This window comes from Saccopteryx leptura, chromosome 2 (genome assembly GCF_036850995.1).
Source record: "Saccopteryx leptura isolate mSacLep1 chromosome 2, mSacLep1_pri_phased_curated, whole genome shotgun sequence".
Taxonomy (NCBI): domain Eukaryota; kingdom Metazoa; phylum Chordata; class Mammalia; order Chiroptera; family Emballonuridae; genus Saccopteryx; species Saccopteryx leptura.
This window is the reverse complement of record NC_089504.1, coordinates 308,003,189-308,019,700: the sequence shown is the minus strand read 5'-3', so window position 1 is coordinate 308,019,700 and position 16,512 is coordinate 308,003,189. Positions and strand designations below refer to the sequence as shown.

The 16,512-nt window shown below is 38.7% G+C and overlaps 1 protein-coding gene across 5 annotated transcripts in view; it reads right to left on the bottom strand.

Annotated features, from left to right (window-relative positions):
* The window catches only part of MKLN1 (muskelin 1), a 324,611-nt gene that overhangs the window by 106,790 nt on the left and 201,309 nt on the right, over nt 1-16,512 (bottom strand). For all 5 annotated transcript variants that reach the window (XM_066362718.1, XM_066362717.1, XM_066362716.1 and 2 more), the window contains one exon: nt 4,678-4,747. In XM_066362718.1, coding sequence (XP_066218815.1) covers nt 4,678-4,747 — 70 coding nt within the window. The remainder of the gene's footprint in view (nt 1-4,677; nt 4,748-16,512) is intronic.

Here is a 16,512-nt window from a genome sequence, read left to right as displayed (position 1 = left end):
AACTTATTTTAGCTCTCATAATAAAAACAAGTGTCCTTTTCAGGATCTATTTAGTGCCACATTTTTTATAAGTTTGGGCTTTCTGTTAGTGATTTCACTGTCTAAATTGATCCCCAAATATAGTACTGAAGTGCTATCTAGTGTTTCTAGATACAAGAAGCCTGTGTGATGTGCCTTACAGAGAAAGTATGTGTTAGATAAGCTTAGTTCAGGCATGCTGTTATCTACAAGTTCAATGCTAATGAATAAAGAATACATATAAAGTGTCGTTAAACAGAAACATACATAAAGTAAGGTAATGTACTGACCAGCTGATGAAAATGTTGTGACCAAAGGCTCACAGGAGCCTAATTCTGTGAGTTAAAACGAAAGATCCACCAGATTGGCAAAATCTAAGAATGAGCCGCAGAAAGATGTGGAGAACACAGTACACAGGAACGTCCGTCCACACATTGCCAACAACAGTATAAACTAATAGCCATTTTGTGAAGCAGTTTTGCACTGCCTGATAAAAGCTGTACATACATATACCCCATGATCCAGCAATTCCACTCAAAAGTATATACCTTAAGAAACTCTTCTATGTGTTTCTCACTAACATACAAGAATGTTCACAGCAACCTGTTTATAATAGCAAAACCCTGTTAAAAAAAAAACTATGAACTACTAAGTAGATAAATACATTTTGGCATATTCACCTACTGGATGGAATACTAAGCAGAGGTGAAAATTAACAAACTCCAATTATATTCAGCAACATTAATAAATATAATGGTAAGCAAAAAAAAATGCAAGTCACAAAAGATTAATAACACTGGGGAACAATTTTTTTTCATTTTCTGTTGCATGAGGTTTTAGAACTGTTTCTATATATTTCTGCATCGCTAATTCCAAACCTGAAATTTGTTTCTTGGTGCATGCTCTAGTTTTTATGCAATTTTAATTTCTTTTTGTTCCAGTTAATGGCATGCATTGGTTTTTAAATTCAAAGGCAACAGCTCTTGGATTGAACATAACTACAAGGCAATTAATGTTTTACAAACATCACTTTTACATAATTGTAGTTTTTTTTTAATGTAAAAAATTATTATCTGATAAAAACACCCTTATTTTGTTTTAAGATTGAATCATGGCTTCTTTGAGTAGGCGTAAATGTAAGAATAGTCCTGACACCTTCTGTTATATACGTGGCTGTTACAAACTTTAACATCAAAGGCGCAGTATTTCATCATTTGTGACACGTGCATATATTGCCTATTTTCAAGTTCCCCTTGGTGATCAAGATAAGAATTGGGCTCCTCATATTGTGTGTCATAATTGTGAGGAAATGCTTCGTGATTGGACAAAAGGAAAATGCAAAGGAATGCCTTTTAGTATTCCCATGGTTTGGCGTGAACCTAAGGACCACAGCAGTGACTGTTATTTCTGTCTGATCCATACAAAGGGCATCAGCAAGAAAAAACGGCATATGATCACATATCCTAATATTCCTTCAGCAATACGACCTATCCCATACTCTGAGATACTCCCGGTTCGTTTTTAATGGTTTTATTTCTTCTAAGGACAAAGAAAGTGAACATGGTGATCAAGTGTATTTTGATAAGATGCATGAGGAAATGGTTGTAGAATCAGAAGAGTCTTTTTCTGATGCCAAGCAGTCATTAACCCCTCAGCAGTTTAGCCAACCCGAATTGAATGACTTAGTAAGAATGACATAAAAATTGTCCTCAACTTTCTAAAGTATGAGGAGCATGACTGGATCATTTATGTGGATCTTTTTTTTTTAAATTAAATTTAACACAGTGACATTGATAAATCAGGGTACATATGTTGAGAGAAAACATCTCCAGATTTTGACATCTGATTATGCTGTATACCCCTCACATTGTCTTCCATCACCTTCTATCTGGTTTTCTTTGTGCCCCTCCCCATTTATGTGGATCTTAAAATGGTAAATTTCCTGCTAGGACAACAGAGAGGTTTCATGAAGTATCCTTGCTTTCTGTATTAGTGGGACAGCCGAGCTCGGGAGAAACACTGGACACAGAAGGAGTGGCCAAAATGTGAAGCTCTGGAAGTAGGGATGCAAAATATTGTGAATGAACCTGTAGTTAATCGAGACAGGATCATTTTCCCCCACTTCACATCAAACTTGGCTTAATGAAGCAGTTTGTTCAGACTTTATGAATAGAGAAAATGAATGCTTTCAACATATTATTTCTGCTTTTCCTGCCTGTCTTTCGAGAAGATAAAAGCAGGTGTATTTGATGGACCTCAAATTCGAACCCTCATACATGATGAAGAACTTGCCAGTAAGATGAATAAGGAGGAGAAAGCAGCATGGCAGTCTTTTGTGGCAGTTAGAAAGAACTTCCTTGGTAACAAAAAAGCAGAAAACTATGAACTTCTGGTTCAAAGAATGCTGTTGGCTTTCTGCGACATTGGATATAACATGAGCGTTAAGATTCACTTCCTGAACAGTCACCTTGATAAGTTTCACGAGAATCTTGGAACTGTAAGTGATGAGCAGGCTATTGCTGGAGCATCAAATGAGATTGTCCTCAACAAGTACACAAACACAACAGCTACAAATGCACATTTTTGCCTGAATAGAATTTAAATAAGTTTTGCACAAATTTTATGATTAAAATAGATGTTTTAATATGTTCTATTTTGAAATTGTAGACAAATTCTGATGCAATCACATCTTTTAGTGTATTAGTGTATTTACTGCATTATATAAATTATTATATTTTCACAAGGATGATGCCCAAGAAGACATTCTACTTCGTTTTGTTAAACTAAATGTTGAAAATTTTACAATAAGATGAAAACCAAAAATCTTGAATTGCAAAAACACTGTAGCTTAAAGAGAAAAACTAATGTCAGATTTGAGATCAGCACACTGGAATGAGGTAAGAACAAGTGTTTTGTGGATGCAACAAAAATTTTGTTCCCCAGTGTAATGAGTGATTCATATTATATTTATGCAAAGTAAAATCCAGACAAAGCTTAATTTATACGGTATTTATAAACATATACAGTACTTTAAGAAAATGCTTAACAAAATATGAAGGAATAGTTACTAGAATGGAGTTAGAGGACAGATATTAGATGGGGCTACTGGGAGGGACTTCAAAATATGGTCAATTTCCATTTCTAAATTGGTTGATGAGTAAATTAGGTACTTGTTTTCTTATTCTTTACATTGTACATAAAGGCTGTGTATAGTCTTAGGACATATATTTTGCAATGAAACATCAAGTGATTCAAAATGTATGCAAACAGTAAATAATCAATACAAAAGAAAAAAAAAATGAACAGAGACTAGGTTTCAAAGAATGACACTAGAGTAAAAAAATAAAGTAAGTTTTATTTATCTAGCTGCTTTACCTATCAGATATCAGAACATTAAGTTTTCCTCAAGGATATAAACAAAATAAGTGTTAATTCTGACAATGGCCCTGGCCGGTTGGCTGAGTGGTAAAGCATCGGCCCAGCATGTGGATGTCCCGGGTTTGATTCCCAGTCAGGGCACACAGGAGAAGCGCCCATCTGCTTCTCCATCCACCCTTCCCCCTCTCCTTTTTCTCTGTCTCTTCTCCTCCTGCAGTCAAGGCTCCACTGGAGCAAAGTTGGCCCGGGCACTAAGGATGGCTCCATGGCTTCCGCCTCAGGCACTAGAATGGCTCCAGTTGCAACTGAGCAACACTCCAGATGGGCAGAGCATCACCCCCTGGTGGGCATCCTGGGTGGATCCTAGTCAGGCACATGTTGGAGTCTGTCTCTGCCTCCTCGCTTCTCATTTCAGAAAAATACAAAAAAAAAAAAAATTCTGACAATGTGTAACTGAAAGAATACTTACCTTTAAATTCAGATGAGTTCAGACAGCACTTGTCAAGGAAAAAATTTAGCTCATGGTCCTAATGTCACCGAAATATACAACTTTAGCAAAATAACAAACTATATATATTATCATATTTCCCATGTATAAGATGCACCTTAATTTTGGGGCCCAAAATTTGAAATACAAAATGTATTACATAAAGTTATTGAACTCAAGTTTCATTCATCATAAAATTTATACAACTCTTCAAGCAGGAAATGCAAGTAAAAACAATCTACAACCACTGTATAAGAAGCACTCAGTTTTTAAACACCAAAATTTTCAAAAAATTGTACATCTTATACATGGGGAAATAGTAAGTTTGTTTTTCCTACAAGGTAGTCACTGAGTCACTGAAGCCAAGTTCGACCTGCTAACATGCCCTTAAATATAGAAAGAATGACCTGAGTTTCAGTGGGAAGTCACAGCCTCTGCTCAGATCAGTAGCCCAGTCAGTTACTGCTGAGAACAGTAACCTCACCTTAGCCAGTTCTTTTTAGTTAACATTTTCCTCAAAAGAAATCAAGAAACCTAGTTCTGCACCATTAGTAATCCAGGAAAACTATGTTAGATTTTAAACTGTCTAGTAAAAGTAAAAGTCTGTTTTATCAAATCCCATATTGCATTTGCCTATGAAATAAAAATTCTTCCAAAATTTAAAGAGGAAATAAAAATTTACCTCAGAGTTTAAAATACTAAATAAACTATTAATGAATACCATATAAATGTCAATTAAGGACCTACTTGAATTTTGATTTCTAAATGGTATCAGAAACTACACATTATCTTACCTGGGGAGGATAGTTGCTCTCCGAAGACCACCTTGAAGATTGGTCATTTGGTTTATCCACTAAAATATTCCTGAAATAAAGAAAAGTATAATAATTAATTAAAAGAATAAGTCATCATAAATATGCAAAGAGAAGAATAATCTACCAGATGCTAAAATTAATATCAAGTTATATAATATCTGGAACTTGTACAAGAGAAAATTAAAGAGAAAAAGAAGTAGAAAATGTCTAATATATGGAAGATTTTAAATATGAAAAAGGTAACATTTCAAACAATTGAAAAAACCTAAAATAACACAATAGGATATCCTTTGGATTAGATAAAAAGTAGAAATATCACTAATATAATAACAAAGTGACCCATGAAAAGTAAAAAATATAAAAGGCAGATGCAAACTTTGTAAAATTAGGGGGAATTTAAAGCAAAAATATTACCTGTGTGAAAATAATAATTTAATATTAGAGTTCAAACCATGATGTTAATATAACTTGTATGTCTTAAATAAAAACAATAGTAAAGCACTCTCTTGCAAGACATGAAAAACTAGTTTAGGGCAATGACTATTAACATTCACCCTTCATCAATAGTAACAGAGCCACTATGGTAGGTAGCATTCTATAGAACAAGTTCCTTGTTATCCTTCCTTGTAGACTTCTCAAAGACCTATAAAACACACCATCACTACTGGTACAGCTTTTCCTTCTAATTCTGAGGACTAAGCAAAAGACATTAACTTCTCATACTACATGCGTCAGTCTCAATACTAGCTTACTATACCTGGTTCTAAAAAGAGAAACACCCCATCTCCAACCTCTGCTGTGGAGCAATCATAAGCAGTGATGTTTTCTGTACCTGTGATTTTCCTTTACAAGTATCTCAGTGTCAGCTAATCTAGGCTGACTGGTGACCTGATAAAGCCAGTTTAAAAATAAAAATATAACGCAGAAACGTATACATAAACAGATGAAATGAAACAGAGAAAAGATATACAGAGTAAGAGTAAGAAATACAAGAAAAAGAATACAGGAAAATAAGAAAAGAATGTAGCAGACATAAAGAGACTCCAGGGAACAACAGAGAATAGAATTGATGGCTTGTTAGTTCAGTTGCCAGGAGGCTCTGTTTCTGGCAACCAGAAGAGCAAGACCACAATTCCCTTTTAGGTACCCCATGACTGATTTTTAACATTTTTATCATTGCCTGAAAAAATTAAAAAGTGACAAGCAAAGAAAAGATGTTATAGAAGACATAAGTCAGTACAGAAATCATGGTATTCAATAATAAAGATTAATCTACTATGATTAAATTAAATGTCTACCATTTTAAAATATATTCAAAATACTAAATGCAAATAATAGCTAAGAAATGGTCAAGAAGAATTGATAAGGGTGATGGGTTGAGGACCAAATTGGCTTCCTATTTCCATCAGAATTAATTTAATTTTAAAATGTCAGTACAGAATGAAAACTGAAGGTAATAAAATGAAGCACATTAATGTCTCTTAGACTAAATTAAATTCTTCTAGTAGGACTATAAAAATTTATAGTGAAATACATGGACAACTGAAATATGGACAACCATGTAAGTTTTTCCAAGTTATATGTCTCTATTTGGCATATTTTAAAATGTACTACATATTATATATAGATACATATATATACGTATATATATGTATATACATGTATATATATGTATATACATATATATGTATATATATGACCAATTAAATGTCAGAAAGAAACTATTAAAATTCAATATGAGAACATTATTTATTAGACACCTAGGGTTCAAGTCAAGTCAGCAAATTAAAAATCTTTGTTTGCTTAAACATGCTCAAACCCTGAGTTTTAAAAGAATGTAGAATTCAACTCTAGAACATTTTCCCTTTTGTAGTTACAAACAACCAACTAAAACCTGTGCCCTTTTTTAAAATGTGATAAAATAGATGTAGAAGAGATCAATTTCAACTAGAATCATAAGACCATGGAGCCTGGCCACTAATTGGCTGGATAACCATAAACACATAATCTCACAGGGCGTTGACTGCTTTATCTGCAGTGTAAAGGAAAAGGTTGAATTCTTTGGTCTCAGGTTTCTCCTGGCTCTTAAGAGGCTCTTATCAGTGCAGTGCAGCTTCACTGAACAACTCTATGAAACAAGTTAACATCCTACAATTCTATGAAAACCTTCACGTAATTCAAATTATCGTGTAGAATCCTCCTACACATCAATCAATAATGATACACAATCCATGGATTATAATAGAGCTCATTACTTTTGAACACTCCACTGGAGTAACACCAATACAAGAATGGGTACTTGTGGTCAATGGAATTACAATCTATTGTTGTAAGACTTTATCCATTTAAGAGAGGAGAGAGAGAGAGAAGGGGGGGCAAGGAGCATCAACTTCCATATGTACTTTGACCGGGCAAGCCCAGGGTTTCGAACTAGCAACCTCAGTGTTCCAGATAAATGCTTTATCCACTGCACCACCACAGGCCAGGCTATTTTTTAATAAATAACAAATGTATATGTAACATAAAACTAAAAGAGACATACACAAAAAGCATACAATAAACACCTGTAATTCAAAATGCCAAATATTCAAGTTGTAAAGCCAGTAGCCACAGCCACCATCACAGTTGCCTGGCCCATGCAGGTTCACATTAGATTCAGACAGACGGTAATGAAACAATGGAGCCAAAAACTGGTGCGCCCATGTCTTTAATCCTAGCTTGCAACCAGTGGGCAAGTAAAAACCCACACAGGGCTCCAAAACCCACTCATTCAGTGCTTACAAAGCTATTGACTTATCCAAGTTTCCTAGAATCAAAGGTTTCTAGCTCACCAGCCTTATTCACCTCTATTCCCCATCTCCTTCTCTCTGCACAAACTGGCTTCTCCCTCAGCACTCCGCCATCTTGGCTGCCTCTCCTCTCCTCTCCTCCACCAGCACGGGCTCCTCCTAGAACGTAATCACTCTTCTCTTGGAACAACATGCTCTTCCTTTTAAAAACTTTTGGAGCGAAAGCCCTCCCCCAACACATATTAACATAATCACGCCCATCCCAAGCAAGAAGAGCAACTAATATTATCACCTGGGCGACTGGCTTTCACGTGGGCAGCACCATCTTTAACAAAGTGAGCATAATATATTTTATCTGCCCAACACAAGTCAACTTTCAATATTTCCAACTAGAGAGAATTAAAGAGTATATACTTGTAAGGTATTTTTTCCCGCCAAGGAAGAAGGTAGGGGCGTAGCCACTAAGTGTGGAACAGCAAAAGCTTTATTTAGTACAGTGCATCCCTCCTGACGAGATTCTCTGGTCCCTGGGACAGAGGCCAGGGAAATCACATGGGGTAATCCGCGTGGGGGGTATTTAAAGGGTCTCATCTAGGACAGTAGCTCTTTTTCCAAAAACTTCTGGGAAGTTTCTTTTGGCGTGCATGGGTATGGGTGGCTCTAGCCAAGTTCCCATCTGGTTCCTCACATGACCTTCCCCCTTTGCCACACCTTACAATACTATTATAGCTTTTCAAAAAAATCACATATTTGTATAGTATACTGTAGAGGTTTAAGATTCACAACTATGTTCCAATTTTCACCCAGAAGCAAAATGAGGAAGGGGCCCTACATGTGGTAAGGTGCCAGAGAATTATAAAACTTAGTATTGGCAATGCCATTTTAAAGAGGAAAAGTCAGGCTTTCTGTCCTGTCCTTTCTTTGCAAAATTGAGGGAAAAGGATACAGAAATTTCCTGACTTACAAGAATGACTAAGGTCATTTGGTTTTAAATTCTCTGAAAGAATTAAGGTTATCTGAAGAACTCCCTTTCCCTTTCAAAAAGAGGCAAAATTTACATACCACTCTACACTGATCTTAGCTCTCCTTCCTTTTCTGGAATACTGAGATTAACGGGTACCTCTAGGCAAAGGAGGAGAGATAGACACTAAAAGGTTTATGAATGTCTTTGATTGTATTACCTTAAAAGTTTTAACATTTTTTGTAAATCCCCTAGACCAGGGGTAGTCAACCTTTTTATACCTACTGCCCACTTTTGTATCTCTGTTAGTAGTAAAATTTTCTAACTGCTCACCAGTTCCACAGTGTTGGTCAAATAAGTTTGTAAATATGATATATATGTTTGCTCACTTATAGTTTGCATTGGGTGTGGGGAACAGCCTGTAAGCAGGCAGGATTCTTACAGCCTAAGGCAGGGGTCCCCAAACTTTTTACACAGGGGGGCAGTTCACTGTCCCTCAGACCACTGGAGGGCCGGATTATAAAAAAACTATAAACAAATCCCTATGCACACTGCACATATCTTATTTTAAAGTAAAAAAAACAAAATGGGAACAAATACAATATTTAAAATAAAGAACAAGTAAATTTAAATCAACAAACTGACCAGTATTTCAATGGGAACTATGGGCCTGCTTTTGGCTAATGAGATGGTCAATGTCCGGTTCCATATTTGTCAATGCTAGCCGTAACAAGTGATATGACGCACTTCTGGAGCCGTGACAAGTGTGTCCCGCGTCACCGGAAGTAGTACTGTATGTGAGCGACGCCACGCTTTGCGGTGCCGCCACATAGAATATTCCAGGAGCACAGGATGCACCCTCTCACTAACCTCCAATGAAAGAGGTGCCCCCCCTTCCGAAAGTGCGGAGGGCTGGATAAATGGCCTTAGGGGGCCACATGCGGCCTGCGGGCCATAGTTTGGGGACCTGTCCTAAGGCTTAGTTTTAGGACTAAGCCTTTCCCACCCTTTTTGATGTGGGGTGGTGCAATCCCATCATGCCTCAGATAAGTGACTTTGTATTAGAGAGTTCCCTATTTTGTATATTGGATTAAAGGGTTTGAATTCTGCACTATAAAGTGGGGCAGACTGAGAGCTTGCGCTCTCGGTTCCTGAGATTAGCATTACAGGAGAGAGCAGAGAGGAGAGCAGCGAGAGGCCACGTGGAGGAGGCCAGGAGAAGCATCCAAGATGGCGGAGTGTTGAAGGAGAAGCCAGTTTGTGCAGAGGAGGAGATGGGGAACAGAGGTGAATAAGGCTGGTGAGCTAGAAACCTTTGATTCTAGGAAACTTGGATAAGTCAGTAGCTTTGTGAGCGCTGAATGAGTGGGTTTTGGAGCCCAGTGTATGTTTTCACTTGCCTGCCAGGTGCAAGCTGAGATTAAAGATGATGGTCCATCAGTTCTTGGCTCCATTGTTTCATTACTGTCTGTCTGAATCTAATGCAAACTTGCATGTGAACGGCCACAATGGTGGCTCCAGGCCATAATTTTGGCGTCGTCTGTGGCAGGATTCGGAGATCAGTATGGAGCCGGAACCTTTGATGTGCATGGTAGAGGACTGGTTGCTGTTATGGTTCCCCATGGCTGTCCCTTTGGAGACCGACTGTAGGCTGGCTGACTTTTACAGCCGTGCATGAGGAAACCGAGAGCTCTGTGGAAGAGGCTGCCCAGGACCTGCAAACCGAGCAGTGGAAGGAACTGGAGCAAACATGAGAGAAAGAGATGCCAACCCTGGAGCTGAATGAAGCAAGCACCGGAGGAGGCCAACCAGGTTCGTGAGATTCATTTGGAAATGGAGCAGATGCTGGAGAAGGAATCACAGGTTCGTGAGTTGGAGATTGCCCTGGACGTTGTGGAAAGCCAGCAGTAGGGGGAGGCCAAGGCTGAGGCTGGGGCTGAGGCCTGGACTGCAAGGCTGGCAGCAGGAGCTGATGTTTTCAGTTCCTCTTTGGAGGATGAGGAGAATTGGGCTGGAGTGGTGATCCACAGTCTCCAGAAGGTGAGAGTCCCGCAGCAAGAAATACTTACTATGTTCCTGGTAGGTCTGCGATTTTGGGACATAGGGGTGGACACCATCATGCTCTCTGGAGCAGAGATGAAAATGCTGACTGCCATTGCCATGTGCTCCTCTTTGGAACAGAGTAAGACCGGCCAGGATGGCAGGAATGAGGGGGGTGGCTGACGCCCCATGTGCATAGACTGATTTCCTGGACTATGACGGGAGTGGGCACTGGCTCCTTTGTTGGATGGACTTACGGATTTTGGACAATATGAAATACCCTGATAGGGGTGGGGGGGTGGTTTTGCTAGAGGTCCTTCCCCTGCCCCAAGAAGCTTTTCCCATGGCTAAAAGGAAGGCTGAGGACATTTTGCGCTTTTGGCAAAGTGCTCAGAGACTGGTGAAATGTACCTTTGTAATTGTTGAAATTGTATGATTTGTCATGTTGTAATTTGGGTAATGTGCCTAATTTCCTTGTGCAGGAATACCTGTGCTTTAGATTGTAAAGCGAGCAAAAAGGGTGGAATATTGGTCAAATAAGTTTGTAAATATGATATATATGTTTGCTCGCTTATAGTTTGCATTGGGTTTGGGGAAAAGGCTGTAAGCAGGCAGGATACTTACAGCCTAAGGCAGGGATCGGGAACCTTTTTCGCTGAGAGAGCCATGAACGCCACATATTTTAAAATGTAATTCCATGACAGCCATGCAACAACCCATGTACGTTACGCATTATCAAATAAAAATTTGGTGTTGTCCCGGAGGACAGCTGTGATTGGCTCCAGCCACCCGCAACCATGAACATGAGCCATAGGAAATGAATGGATTGTAATACATGAGAATGTTTTATATTTTTAACATTATTTTTTTTTTTATTAAAGATTTGTCTGTGAGCGAGATACAGCCATCAAAATAGCCACATCTGGCTCGCGAGCCATAGGTTCCCAACCCCTGGCCTAATGCTTAGTTTTAAGACTAAGCCTTTCCCACCCTTTTTGATGTGAGGTGGTGCAATCCCATCATGCCTCAGATAAGTGACTTTGTACTAGAGAGTTCCCTATTTTGTATATTGGATTAAAGGTTTTGAATTCTGCACTATAAAGTGGGTCAGACCAGGAGTTTGCACTCTCAGTTCCTGAGATTAGCATTACAGGAGAGAGCAGAGAGGAGAGCAGAGAGAGGCCACGTGGAGGAGGCCAGGAGAAGCATCCAAGATGGCGGAGTGTTGAAGGAGAAGCCAGTTTGTGCAGAGTTTGTGCAGGGAGAAGGAGATGGGAATAGAGGTGAATAAGGCTGGTGAGCTAGAACCCTTTGATTCTAGGAAACTCAGATAAGTCAGTAGCTCTGTAAGCAATGAATGAGTGGGTTTTGGAGCCCAGTGTGTGTTTTTACTTGCCCGCCGGGTGCAAGCTGGGATTAAAGATGATGGCCCACCAGTTCTTGGCTCCATTGTTTCATTACCGTCTGTCCGAATCTAATGCGAACCTGTATGTGAATGGCCATGATGGTGGCTCCTGGCCATACACATAGTAATGGTGATTTATAAAGTAGGGAAGTAACTTTACTTTATAAAATTTATAAAGCAGAGTTACAGCAAGTTAAAGCATATAATAATAATTACTTACCAAGTACTTTATGTCGGATTTTCACAAAGTTTGGCAGAATAAATCTTTATAAAACAACTTACTATAGTTAAATCTATCTTTTTATTTATACTTTGGTTGCTCCACTACCGCCCACTATGAAAGCTGAAATGTCCACTAGTGGACGGTAGGGACCAGGTTGACTACCACTGCCGTAGACCAAATGTTATAATCTTGTTAATGACTGTGTCATGCTGTCATGCCCCCACAACTTGTATGTAGTCAAAGGGTATATAACCAGCCTCTGAAATATACTTGGGGCTGCATGATTTGGGTCTGAAGAATCCCCCGTGTATGCTGCCGGCTTAATCAATAAAACTCCTCAAAATTCATTTTTAGACTTGGTGTCTCTACCTAAACCTGCTGAAGTGAGGTATGGTACTTTTCCGAATCTGGGGTACGGTATTTTACAACAGACGTATCATAAACTGAAAAAGCATTTATTCAATAATTATCATCAAATTCTGTATGCCAGACACAGTGCTAGGCTCAGGAACACAGTGGCTGTCACAAGGAACCCCACTTGTGATGTTAATATTCAGATGAGAAGCATTAGGAAACAGAGCTGTAAACAAGATAATTACAGACTGGTAAGTGCTATAAAAGAAACAGGGGGCTGAGACAGGACAGTTCTTTTACTTCTGGTGATCAAATTAAAAAGAAAACCTTTGAAAAAAAATGCTTAATTACACTAATGAGAAGGAGCCACTCATGTAAAAATAAAGAAAAAGCTAATTCTTCACAAAGGAACCAGCAAGTTTAAAATCCTGGCAATAGAAAATAATCTGACCAAGGAAATGTGAGAACTGGGTGAAGTCAGATAATGTCCTCAGAGGCACCAAGATGAAGTATATGCAAATGTGCCAGAAATCTCTAAGAGGGCTTGAGAACATTAAAAAAAATGCTAGACTCTAAGATTTCAGAAGTATCCTACAAATATATTCTTAATTTTAGAAAGAGACCCATCCTGAAGATAAAATGCATGAACAGAAAACAAATTAAGCAAAACATAAAGAATGACAACCCCCAGGAGAGATAACATTCATATTCTCGGCGGTCCAAAAATACAAGGTCTCAAAAAGTACCACAACGGCAAAATATATTAAAGGTGCCTCTTCACAAAGCAAAATAGATGGAAAACACATATATAAATGCAAAAAGCCTTTTTAAAAGGCTCAAGAAGGTCCAAAATTTTTAAATACTTCACAAAGGAGAGAGAACCCTTGAGCCACAAAGTTCAAAAAAGGCACTGGCCCACCCATCCCTTCTGTCTAGTTAAGTTCTTCCTTATAAAACTACTGGCCCTGGCCAGGTGGTTCAGTGGATAGAGCATTGTCCTGGCACGCAGATTCAATCCCAATCAGAGCACGTATAAGAAGTAACCAATGAGCGCACAACTAAATGAAACAACTAAGTGGTCAAGTTGATGATGCCGACCCCCAAATCAATGAAAAAATTTAAAAAGAGTAATAAAAAACTACTGGAAAATAAAACTTGTTTAAATACCAGACACTGAAATGAGAGCCCAAATTAAAATACCATCAGAAAAATATTAATTGTGAAACAACATTCTAACAGATAATAAAAACATGTGAGAAAACTATGGCCACTAAAAAGGATGAAGATTATTGTTTCAAAATGACCCAGAAGAAATTAAAAAATAGCTGAAGTGCTTTTAAGTAGCAATAAATCAAAATTACAACAGCTCAGAAATATCATGCCAATGCAATAGGAAGAGCTATTAAGACTCACAAAATGAGAGAGACTAGCTTTCAGAAATAAAGGCTACATTAGAAAGAATAGAAAAAGAAATAGACTCCCCATCCCCCCCCACAAAAAAGCCCCCCAAAGAAAAACAGATTATAAGATGAATGAAAATAATGTACCAGAAACAAAAGAAAGCAACAGTAATAAGGTGACCCAATAAATATATAATTGGAACCAGACAGTTTTTTCAAATTATGCTGCAAGCAAATCTTCCTAAAATAAGAGCTGAATCTAAACAATGAAAGGATAAATAGTATATTAGGGATATTCAACCTAGAATAATCCTAATATAAACTATAAGGCTTTTAAAAAAGTTATTTAACCATCCAATTAAAAAGACCAAGTCACTACAAGAAAATACATCATAAAGTCAAGAAACTTCACAACAGCTATATTTTATATCCAAACACAATGAAACAAAACATTTTAATAAAACTCAAGCATAAAAAAATGTGAGTCTAGGACTTTATATATGTCAAACTGGGCTTCAAATTTAAAAGCATAGATATTTAACAAGAAGTAAGTCTTTGAGTCAAGTCAGGAAGGCCTGAGAAAGAACTGAAGAACTATAAATATTCAGAAAATGACTTGAAAATATTCAGGAAAAAATCTGATCATCTGAACTAAAGACATTTAACTACAGAATTAAAACTAACCATAAAGATAAAAATGATAGGCCTTGGCTGGTTGGCTCAGTGGTAGAGCATCATCAGCCTAGCGTGTGAAGCCTTCAGTTTGATACCAGGTCAGGGCACATAGAAGTGCCCATCTGCTTCTCCACCCCAGCCCCTCTTGCTTCTTTTTCTGTCTGTCACTTCTCTCTCTCTTCTCCTCCCCTCCTGCAGCTATGAGAGTTGGCCCCAGGCGATAAGGATGGCTCCATGGCCTCGCCTCAGGTGCTAAAAAAAAAAAAAATGGCTTCAGATGGGCAGAGCATGGGCCTCAGATGGGCAGAGCATCACCCCCTAGTGGGCTTGCTGAGTGGATCCCCATCCAGGCACATGCAGGAATCTGTCCCTGCCTCCCCTCCTCTCACTAAAAAAATAAATAAAAGATAAAAATGACATAATAGCATGTTCAGGAACAACATAGAAAACAACAGGTAAAAAATGGGAGATAATTGGACAGAGTAAGTCAACATTAGAATAGACCAGCAATTTTCAACCAGTGTATCACAAGAATTTTTAAAATATGCAATACCTGACTATTCAGTCAGGGGCACTGATCTCTTTTTCCTTAAACTGTCAAATAAAAAAAATGACAACAGCCAACACAATAAAAGCCATCTGGTGTGAATGAATCAAAATTCTATCTACTTTTTTGTCAGATAAGCAAAAAATATATTTTTTGGTGTGCCACAGATTTTTGTAATTAGCTTATACGTGCCATGAGATGAAAAAGGTTGGAAATCGCTGGAATAGACATTAACTGCCTCACAGATATAAATTCCTAGAAGGGAAGGATCATCACTTAATTTAGACGCTGTGAGTGAAGGATCTCGCTCTCTAAAAAAAAAAGAAAAGAAAGAAAAAGAAAAGAAAGAACCTGATTAGGTGGTGGCACAATGGATAGAGCACTGACCTAGGATGCCGAGGACCCAGGTTCAAAATATGAGGTCTCTGGCTTGAGCATGGGATCAGACATGACCTCTGGTTTGAGCAAGGGGTCACCAGCTCAGCTGGAGCCCCCCTCCCCTGGGGACATATGAGAAGCAATCCATGAACAACTAAGGTGCCAAAACTATGAACTGATGGTTCTTATCTCTCTCCCTTCCTGTCTGTCCCTCTCTCGCTAAAAAAACAACAAAAATAAACAAACTACATGGATCTAGTAATTATCAGATAGTGCAGTTCTTTACAGTACAGTAAGAATTCAAAAAATTTAGTAAAACATAAACTAAAAATAAACATGAAAAATTTAAAGTGAAAAACGAATAGGCAGCAAAATACAAATGTCACAAAAACCTGTTAAGGACTAGTAATATCAAAGTACAGACTATTTTAAGAATCACATAGGCCCTGGCCGGTTGTCTCAGCGGTAGAGCGACGGCCTGGTGTGCGGGGGGACCCGGGTTCGATTCCCGGCCAGGGCACATAGGAGAAGCGCCCATTTGCTTCTCTACCCCCCCCCCCTCCTTCCTCTCTGTCTCTCTTCCCCTCCCACAGCCAAGGCTCCATTGGAGCAAAGATGGCCCGGGCGCTGGGGATGGCTCCTTGGCCTCTGCCCCAGGCGCTAGAGTGGCTCTGGTCGCGGCAGAGTGACGCCCTGGAGGGGCAGAGCATCGCCCCCTGGTGGGCAGAGCATCGCCCCTGGTGGGCGTGCCGGGTGGATCCCGGTCGGGCGCATGCGGGAGTCTGTCTGACTGTCTTTCCCCGTTTCCAGCTTCGGAAAAAAAAAAAAAAAAGAATCACACAGCTGCTTTGCACAAGTCCATGGAGATAAATTTTAAGACTTAAATGAAATCTGTAACTCTGGGGAAAAACTGTACCAACTGACCCCAGCAGACATAAAAAGTTTAAATAAAGAAATTTCACAGTAGAAAAGGAGAAAGTTATCAGAACTCAACCATCAAAAACATCAGGTACAGATGGGTCCAGTAAGAAAACCTAGTAAA